The sequence below is a fragment of the Rhinatrema bivittatum genome, unplaced genomic scaffold (genome assembly GCF_901001135.1).
Source record: "Rhinatrema bivittatum unplaced genomic scaffold, aRhiBiv1.1, whole genome shotgun sequence".
In the NCBI taxonomy this organism is placed as follows: domain Eukaryota; kingdom Metazoa; phylum Chordata; class Amphibia; order Gymnophiona; family Rhinatrematidae; genus Rhinatrema; species Rhinatrema bivittatum.
This window is the reverse complement of record NW_021820356.1, coordinates 196,487-207,076: the sequence shown is the minus strand read 5'-3', so window position 1 is coordinate 207,076 and position 10,590 is coordinate 196,487. Positions and strand designations below refer to the sequence as shown.

Sequence of the window (10,590 nt, the reverse complement as noted above, 5' to 3'; positions counted from 1 at the left end):
GACTCCCAAGGGCTTCCAGCCCATCCACCTTCTTCCCTAACCTCAGCCCCTGCTATTAAGGGCAAGGCCTGATGCTCAGGCACCATAGACTAGGGGTTGCCCCATTTGGAAGCCCAGTCCTTATATAAGAACATAGGAAATGCCACGCTGGGAACAGTCCAAGGGTCACCACACCCAGCATCCTGTCTCGCCAAGCTGGGTCGCAAGGACCTGACAAATCCCCAAAAAGCAGACCTGTTTCTGGTTACTCTCAGGGACAGCCGTAGATTTTCTGTAGTCGAGCTGGCTACTGATTAATGGACAATTCCTCCAGGAGCTGGTCCAAACGTGAGAGGCGCACACCACAGCTGCCTCTGAAACCCGATACGTGCGTCCCCCTTAAACCAACCTGTAGGCGTTGCTGTCATGTAGCGGGACCAGGTGAGTGGCTGGAAAACAACAGTGCCCTGGGCAAGGGTTGCTTGTGGCATCCTCTTCCCAAGAACTTGGCATCTAGGGCACATCACCCTTTTTGCCCATCCTCTGAGATGGCCCTGCCGGGAACACCTTCCCTTCATGGCTGCTTTGATCACTAACTTCACAGCGACCCCCCCCAGGCCATGGTCTAAGAAACAGGATTCGGATAAAAGGGTAGGAATGCCACCTGACCCAGACGTAGTTTTGATTGTTTTAGGAAAAGGAAGACCGCATGGCATTGCCAAGTGGGACCCAAACCAGAACTGGGTGGAGCGGCGACCCCCTATAGATGACGGAATCCAGGCCTCCCACATGGACAGCTGGGCAAGCCCCCGAGAAGCAGTGATAGGGAAAGCGGAGGAAAAGAACTGCAGAGAGGCTACGGAGGGGTGAATAATTGGTTAGCCGCGGAAAGATGCAACTCATTCTGAAATAGTATCAGCCGAATACCTCTGGGCCTGCAATCTGTGCGGGGGGGGGGGGGGGGGGGGGGGGGATGAAAATAGCCCTCATAATGTCCTTGTGCCTATACACAGGGCTAGGGCGGGCTCTCACACCGGGGTATTACGTGCCGCTCTGTCAACCCCCGGCCTCAGGGACTGGGTTTGGTTGGTTGCTCTTTTCCTGTCATCACCTACTATGCTATTATGCATAGTAGGTGATGTTCAGTCCTTGTGCCATCCCAGAAAGAGCACACAAGCAGCAAAACGCATTACTCCAAAATAATTTTATTGCTGCTGTTGCTTCTGATATAAAAAAAACAAATTCCACAGAGATAAGAAAGCTTAAACAGTTGCTTATTGCATGTGCAGACCACTTTCTAAACATGGAAGATCATGGTTGTTTCCATATATATATAAAATTAGAAAAAAAGCAAATTTTTAAACAATAGACAATTCAGGACTGAATGCAAATGTTTACCTTTTTTTTTTTTAAACACTTTTGGCTCAACACAGAAATTCAGAAAAACCCTGTCTCTTTTTTTTTTTTTTTTTTCAGTTTGCAAAACAAATAATAAAAAATGAAGGAAAAAAGCACCTTTTGGTAATAAACTCAAAGAGAAAAATCCTATCTGTGGCCGAGTGTCACGGGAGGAGACTTTTGTGCACTTCTTGCAGGGGGGCTCAGCTCTTATGGGGCCCTGCACCTGTGCCAGATAAGAAGAGATTTCAAGTTTGCTGTTAGCTGCAGTACAGCTTTCACGTTTCCTGGACTGTATATTGAAATAACAGCTTAGTTAAACCAAAAAAAAAATCAAACAAACCCAAAATCATATTAAAATGAAATAACACAACAAAAGCACCAACATTGTAAAACAACAACAAAATAAAGCTACAAACATAGGCATTCCCAGACCTGCTCCTCGCTGTAAGACTAAAAACGCTGGCAGACGTGCTGTGGAGGAGCCGGAAACAGAGCAGAGGGCCCGGCGTAAATTAACCAGAGCAGCAGATTCTGAGGGCCGCACCCCTCTCCGCATGAAGAGCACGGTATGTGTTCCGGTTAGGGTTGCCAGGTCAACCTGAACAAGTCGATCCGGTCCTGATTTTGCCCCATTGCACACACGGATTTGTAATTTTGAATCGGATTGCCCCCCTGGGGTTTTCAGCTGTGCACTGCCACATGGAAGGCCTGGGTTTGATTCGCATGCCCGATTTCTGCTCCCAAAGCACAGCATACTCAGACTCTGGCGGCAGATAGGGGGGAGGGCCGTCCCAGATATTATTCATTGGAATCATGCACCGTCTGGACTTAGGGTGCACACATGCCAGGCTATGGATGAAGCTAAGGTCTGTGGCTCCTGGCCAAGGACAGTACCTACGATGGCTGGGCTAGGAGGAGAAGGGAGTTATAAAATAGGGGCAGGGGGGAAATCCCAGATAGTTGGGAGCAAAAATTCATTGTTGCCTGTTCTGATTGAGCTGGAAGCCCAAAGCAGCAGAAAGAAACTGTGGAGCCAAACGAAGAAAAAAAACCAGGACAATATGTGTGGTAAAAACCAGGACTGGCCCTACCCTGCCTGCAAACAATGGAGTCACGTGGTGAGCCTGATTTCAGGTAGTCTTGTGTTTTACTGTAGTACTGCAGCCACCCTGACTCCATGTCATCCTGAGGCTAAGCCCGGTCCTTGCTTTTCCTGGTAACTTTTCCCTCACCTCTGTCCATGCATTTTGGTCCTGGTCCCTGTTGCTGCTGCTGTGCACGGAGTTAGGAGCCAGAACGCCAGAAATGGCCTTGAATCACCTGATGACATGGAGTAAGAGTGGCTGCACCGCTGTGCGAGCCAGCACCTTTACATGTTCACAACTGTACAAAATATGCCATTTTGTGTCCCAGGCAGTAGGCCCAGAAGCTTCACCGAGGCTAACCTCGAGCTTATTATGAACAGCAAAATATAACGGATGACAAGCACGTCAGACCCACCACACATCACTTTCCCTGCGCATTAAAAGTTTGAGCTGCCAAGTGGCCCGGCTGTTTTTTTTTTTTAATTACATTTGTGCGTTTGTTGTCCAGGAAATCAGCACCATTGGGTACTCAAATGCACCACAAAGGGATGTGGCTGAGGATAGGACTGGTCCAAAGTTATCTCTCCAGAACCTGGGTCATTTTGTAGGTCTGTAAAAGTATTCCTGCTGGTTGATGCTTTGACGTTTTACTCTTTCCTGATGCTTTTCAACTCCACAGTATTTGGCTTCTGCCAGACCCCAGGCCTATCCTGCCCGAGACACCAGGCCCATCCTGCCCATCCTGCTAATCTCTCATTCTTTATTTCTTTTTTGGTCTTTAGCGTATGTTGAACATTTACTTCATTGAGGGCACAGATCATGTGACACACAAAGCCACAACAGAATTGGAAATAAACTAAAAGCCAGGCACGGAAAGCCAGCCATGGAATTTGGGGCCTTAACAAATGCCACTGTTAAACCACGGTAGATTCTAGCAACCGTATCAGTCCTGGGCATTTCTCTGCAGACTGTGATAACCTTTACTGCACTGGTGTAAGAGTTATCCAGAGATGATACGTAGTCAGTATCTTAATTCAAGAAAGCATGAGATAAACAAAGGGGATCTCTAAGGGAATGATGGGAGTTGTAAAGCTAATCTAGTTAGGTGGATGGGCAGACTAGATGGGCCTTACAGTCTTTTGCTACCTTCATGTTTCTATATGGGTTTTTCAGACCAGATGGGTCTTGTCTGAAGGAGCCTGAGGGATCTCAGAGCCCTGGACAAGGTATCACTGCTCGTCAAGTATTCACTTCTGGAAATGAGCAATTTCCCCAAGCTCTGGGGTTTCGCAGAGGGCATTTAAATTGGGCCCACCTGAATGGGACACAGAGCAGGGCCGGAGGCTATAGGGCAATTGTTGCCATCCCTGTCCTGGAGGCACACTTAACCTCTTTAGTTTTCAGGATAGCACAATGACTGCTCATGAGATAGATATGCATAAGGTGTTACTAATAACACTTTTCTCCAATTTGCACCAAGAATTTTCTTTTCTTCTTGGTTTGCTCCAAACTATTGGTTCTCTTCTTATTTTGTGCTGTGTGCTATGTGCCTTCAGTGTGTGTGGCCAGAGAGATAAGGCCATCCCGGAAAGATTACATTTATTCTTTGCTTCAGGGTTTACTGATGAGGATGTTAGGGAGATAGGAATTCTGGAGACTGTTTTCAAGAGGAATGAGTCAGATGAACTGAACCAAATCACAGTGAACCTGGAAGATGTGGTAGGCCAGACTGACAAACTGAAGAGTAGTAAATCACCTGGACCGGATGGTATACACCCAGGGTTCTGAAGGAACAAAAAATGAAATTTCAGACCTATTACAAGTAATTTGTAACCTATCATTAAAATCATCCATTGTATCTGAAGACTGGAGGATGGCCAGTGGTAACCCCGATATTTAAAAGGGCTCGAGAGGTGATCCGGGAAACTATAGACCAGTGAGCCTGACTTCAGTATGATAATTGTTTATTTTGCTTCATTTTAAAATACCTAGAGAGAGGAGGTTTTTTTTAACCATTTATAGAGAGCAGTTTTGAAACCTCATGGGGATCTTGCAGTCCTATGAATGCAAGTTAATTTTCAAAGGGAAATTCTCATGGGGATCTTGACAGCGTGGACAGCGCATATAGCATGGATGCTTTGTACTTGCATGGAAGTAGGTGCAAAGTATGTGCCATGAAAGTATGTGCAGAGATCTGAACGTGAAACCCCCGAGCCTAATTTCGGCCCTCTGACCTAACTCTGCCCCCTTCTTTCACGTAGGTAAGGGCAGGCTCACCCGCACTTGAGGGAAGAGGGCAATTATCAAAGGGACTTTTTAGGTGGGTAAACATGCACTTACCCACATAAAATGTTTTGAAGATTGCCCTCGCAGTGACCTCTATGACTGGAGGCACTGCCTGCTGATAATGCCCCCTGCTGGGTTAGTCCTGCAGAGCTTCTGCCTCCGTTCACTGGGGCATTCACTACAAGAAGCTGCCTGGCCCCGGCACTCATTACTGCTTTGCATTTCTTTCTGGTGTAACTGAAAGGATTTCCAGATAAGACAAGACTAAGCTTCTGGAAAGACGAGGCAGCTCAGAGTGTCTTTTTTTTTTTTTATGGCTGAGCAATCGAGAATTCCTCTCTTTCTTATCCTTGTCGCTGTCCCAACCTGAGTCCAACTTCCCCTGCCCTGCTGGAGTCTGGGGCATCTCTGGATGCCCTGTGGCAGGAGTAATACAGGGGGAACTCCTAACAGGAATGCCTATTGGGTAGAACAGCTATAAAGTCACCCCACAAAGGGAAGGTCACTTTATCACCTTTAGAAACAATAAAATAAATATTAAGTAAATATGTCTTCAAAGTATGGTCCAAGAAGATAGGAAAAAATGTTTGCTGCTGAATCCAGATAGGAATAAGAGGACGGTCAAGTTTTCCAGAGCCAGCAGTGGGATAAATCACAGCTCAGGAGGGAAGAGAGAATCCCCCCTCCCCCTTTCATCAATATTACTGCTGACTTCTGTCTGGGGAGGCACGCAACCAGCTTTAACCACTGCCGCCTCCACACGCTGACACGTCTGTTCCTGTTGTTATGCTCTGAACATCTGAAGTACAAGCCACATAAAATATAAAAAAAACCAAAAAAAACCCAAGCATAAAAAATTAAAACAATTTACAAATATTTAGGGGGGAAAAAAAATGACAGAGTCGCAGACACTTTTGGTTGATTAAAGCACATATTACACGTTTCCCACCTATTGTACAATTTCAGTGCCAAAGTACGGACACACGGGGCTGGGCAGGTACGAGCCAGGCGCCTGCATCCGTGGCTTCTGTGGAAGGGTGTGGTGACGCTGCCGTTTGTGCCGGCTCCTAGTAAAGCCTGATTTGAAGCCTCATGCGCAGCACCTGCCCAGTCTCTCCTGCAAGGTAGTTGAGGTCATTCTGGTGCTCCAGTTCCCGCAGCTCCTGCCTGCGGTAGAGGGGCACACTGGTGATCTCCAGTGCATAGGTGCCGGGCGTGGCCCTCCGGGGCCCCAGGTGGAGGTAGCTGAGTCCCTCCTCCTGATGGATGCGGAAGTAGCCCTCCTCGTTGCCTTGGGATATGATGTACCGCACGTGGTTCTCCAGCGCCTCCAGGGCTGGCAGCAGTTCCAGGATGTGCTGGCGATGGGCCAGCTCAGAGATGTTGAGAGTCATCAGAAGCAGAGCCTCGGTGTCCATGCTGGCCAGGCTGATCGGGTCACCCTGATAGGAAACAGCAGTAGGGTCAGAAAACCCGAACACAACACACCTAAAACACCACAACCAGCAACGTTGTTTAGGACGGGCTGATCCAATCCTGGTTTTTATCACACTGCATGCATGGCCTGGTACTTTCGGTTTCCTTAAAAACAGGACTAAAGGTATACAAACATATACCCAGCAGGAAAGGAGGATATGAGAGAAACATTCAAATATTTCCAAGACAGAAATAATGGCCACAAAACATTTTTCAGCAGAAAGGAAGCTGTAGAACCAGGGGGGGGTCATGACATAAAACTCAAGGAGTAACATTGGGAAATAATTCTTCTGAGAAATAGCGCTGGGTGTATGGAGCAACCTCCCAGCGACGGAAGTAAAAGCACTATCGAGATTTCAGAAAGTATGGGACTAGCGGAGAGGATCCTTAGAAATGGGAATTTGCTTACCTGTAATGGGTGTTCTCCGTGGACAGTAGAACAAATCAGCCACATAAGCGGGGGAGACCTGATCTGACAGCACAGATGTGGAAAACGCTTCATTCTTTCTGAGCTAGGAGAACTGTCTTTTGAAGAATGCACGGGAATTCCTGTTTTGCCGCCGCCGCCGTGCGAGCTGCCTCAGACATTCCTCGGTTTTAGGTTTAACTTCGAGGAAGCTGATTTGTTCTTCGGTCCACAGAGACCCGCCAGTCACAAATTCACTTTCTCCGTGGACAAGCAGGAATACAACAGCAACCAATAGGAAGTGGAGGGAGGGAAGTTGAAGCTGGTATCAAAATCAGTTTTGTAGACGTGCTTGGCCTATACGACTGTCCTTATGGAAATCCTGGACCAAGCCGTAGTGTTTAGTAAAAGTATGAATGGAAATGCAAGTGACAGCCTTACTAATTGTCTTGAATAATGATTGACTCCTGTGAACTACAGAAAGAAGTTGCAGTGACCCCGATTTGATGTGCTTTTACCTTTTGTGAAGGAAGAAACCGTGTTTAGGAGAAACAGTATGAAATACACTAAGATAACCATGACGGAAGTGTCGGTTTTTTAATCAGATGTCTCTGGGTGTTGCCATCAATCGAAAAACAATTGAGAAGTCTTTCTGACATGCTTTGATCTATCCAGGTAGATCAGCAAGGTTTATCTCCAGTCCAAAGTATGAAGAAACGGTTTAACTGAGGATGAATGAGGCCTTGGAAAAAATGTAGGAAGATTGGTTCAAGTGAAACTGTGACACCACCTTGGGTAGGAATTTCGAGTGAGTTCTTAGAACTATTTTAATTAGGAAATACCTGAGTATATGGAGAGTAAATTACCAGCGCTTGGAGTTAATTTACTCTGTGTGCTGACGTTATTGTTACCAGTTACAGACATTTCCAAGAAAATCATTTAATATCTGTAGGTGCAATAGGTTTGAATGGTTTCATTAGCTGAGCAAGAACCACATTAAGACCCCCACTGAGCTGGAGGTTTCAAACGGTTCAAATCCTTGATAAATTTAGATACTATTGGAAGATGGGATATAGATAAGCCTTCTGAATCTTGATGTTATTGCTCTCAAATGAACTCAGAATTTGACTTCAAATCAGAAATGGAAAAATGAAAAAGTACTGATGACATCAGGCATATAAATAGATCTCCTTGATCCAGGCACACCAAGCAGCAAATCTTCCCTTGAAATTATAAGAATGTCTAGTTGCAGGGAGGACCTTAATCAAAAGCATTTATCCAGCTAACTAAATGAATATTTGGGCACATAGCTAGCTAAATTCTAGCCGCATAATAAGTTAGGCAGCTAGAATTTAGCTGAGTTGGGGGCGATTCAGGGGCATGACTTGGAGGAGTTGAGTTAGCCGGATACGTCTCGTTGGGCAAAAGAGCTATCCTAAACTTAGGCGGCTATAGTTATCCAGCTAACTTTAAGATAGCCTACTATATTCAATAGTGCGGCTTTACTACTGAATATACCTCCACAATTAGCTGGATAGGTTTACCTGGCTAACTTTGCTAGCCAGACTGTGCCTGAATATGGACCTCAGGATTTATAACTGCTGGTATAACCTGTTTTACTTCAGAAGGAAACAGCAAGGTCATTATTATTTTGCTTTCGATATCCACTGTCAAGGCCAAAGACCGAAGGATGAGATGCAGAAGAGAGTTCCTCAGTCTGTGTTAGGAGTTTTGGAAAAACTGGAAGGTGAACTGGTGGAGCTATCTCTAGCCTTTGAAGCCATGAAAACAATAGCTGTCCTTTGGTAACTTGAGTAAGGTCTTTGAGATGAGAGAAACTGGTAGAAATACGTACATGACGGCTTTGTCCCAGTGAATGAGGAACGAGTCCGATGCCAAAGCATTGATCGCTCATTTCTTGAAGCAAAATATGGAAAGTTTGTGATTGTGTGGTGATGCAGTTAGGTCTATGAGAAGCATTCCCCATCTGTGGAAAAGACTCTGTAAATCTGTGTAGTGAAGTGACCATTCAGGAGACTGGAGGTATTGCTAGAATATGGGCTTGCCTGGGAGATAAATGGTAGACAATGTGATGCTTTTATGTACAGCCCAGTTCCAAATCTTTATGGTTTCTCTGGATAAGATCGCAGAACCTGTGCCTCCTTGTTTTATTTATTTAAAAATTTATTTTTATTTATTTATTTAAAAACTTTTATATACCGGTATTAGTATGCATACATCATACCGGTTTACAATGTAACTTTAAAGGTAGAAATTACAATGAACAGGGAGGGCAAACAAGGAGGAGTATACAAAGAGCAGGAGGAGCATTGTCTGAATTTGAATTATAGAATGTTTTATCCAGTTTTTGAATACTTGAAGAATGCTGAAAATTGCTCTAAGCGCCAAAAGATTGAGATGATACTTGATCTCGCAATTTGACCATGTCCCTTGAGAACAAATGTTATTTAGATGAGCTCCTCAACTGTGAGGAGACGAGCCCGTGGTTATTACCTGTTGAACCTTCATTGGGTGAAATGAGAGACCGTGAAGGAGATTCAATGGTTTTGTTGACCATCTGATGGAGCATATGAGATCTTTCAAAACTGGAATCCTTCAGGACAAACAATGAAGGTATTGCTTCCAATGAAACTTGAAATGCTTGTCTCATGTGCAGCCTTGTCAATGGTGTCGCATGCACTGTGGCCACCATGTGCCCTAGCATTTGCATAAAAAATTGCACTGTCACTACTGGATGATTAGAAAAGGTGTGAACTATTTTAATGCATTCTTTGACATGAAAGAAAATCTTGGTGTTTAATTGGGCTCCTACGAACTCCAGACAATGAAAGAGATGGAGGTACGATATTTCCAGGTTGACTACGAATCCTGGTAGCTGTAAAATGTTGAGAACAAAGAGCATATTGCTGCTGGTTTGAGTGTAAGATCTGCTTGATACTATCCAATTGCCTAAATAAGGAAACACTAGAATGCTGTTTTTCCTAAGATGCTCTGCTACTACAGCCAGGCTTTTGGTAAACAATTGCTAGGCCAAAGGGAAGAACTTATATTGATAATGCTGCTCCCCCAGAGCAAGCTGAAAGAATTTCCTGTGGGATCTGTGAATAGGGATATGGCGAGAAGCATCTTTGAGGTTCAGTGTTAGCCAGTCACCTGTTTCTAAATGAGGAAGGGTAGTGCCCAAGGAGTTCATTTTGAACTTTTCTGTCTTGAATTATGTGTTTAATTTTCTGACATCCAGAATTGGGCGAAGGCTTCCTGACTTTTTGGGAATGAGGATGTATCGCCTCTTTGTGGATGTGGGACGTGCTCTCTTGCATGAACTTGTAGCAATTATATTAATCGCTGCAAATGGGGCAAAACCAGAACCAGATCAGTCTGTCCTGAAACCAGCAGAAAAAGTAATTTAAAAAGAGGGTCATCCATTCAGAGCTGCTACACCCTGTCTGCACTTCTGATGCAGTTCATCTCACTGCAGGCTGCAAAAGAACTTTTGTCCATTGTCCATTTGGAAAAAATTACTAATAAGCACCTGCAAATATAAAATGTTTGCCTGCTTTATAATAGATTTCTAGCTATCTACTGTGTGAGACCATCGCTGGTTTGATCCATGCAGCATGACACTGCAGAGCCTTCGCAGCCAAAGCTGCATGAGGTAACAGTGTTAGGAAGAGACACAAGGCAGCTAAGCCCTGTCACCTTGCAGAGCCCTTAGGCAACCAAGCTTTCCATTCCTTATCATCCTGCCATAGCAGTCCAGACTAGTGGGTTATCTCCATCTAATAGCAGATGGAAGCAGATGACCCGCCTTTTCTTCATTGACATTATTACTTGGTATAAAGGCTGGTGCTACGCTGACAATAGTCGGTATTTCTGTCTCCAGTAGATGGTGGACACATGCTGGACTTGTGCAGTAGGCGCTCTCAGCTCCCAGGT

General features: G+C 45.1%; 1 protein-coding gene across 1 annotated transcript in view; it reads right to left on the bottom strand.

Annotated features, from left to right (window-relative positions):
- Positions 1–4,989: 4,989 nt before the first annotated feature.
- LOC115081569 (fibrillin-2-like) overlaps positions 4,990–10,590 on the bottom strand; it is a gene marked incomplete at its 5' end in the record, with an annotated part of 190,616 nt that continues 185,015 nt past the window's right edge. Inside the window, one exon of the mRNA XM_029585997.1 lies at positions 4,990–6,193. Coding sequence (XP_029441857.1) covers positions 5,819–6,193 — 375 coding nt within the window. The remainder of the gene's footprint in view (positions 6,194–10,590) is intronic.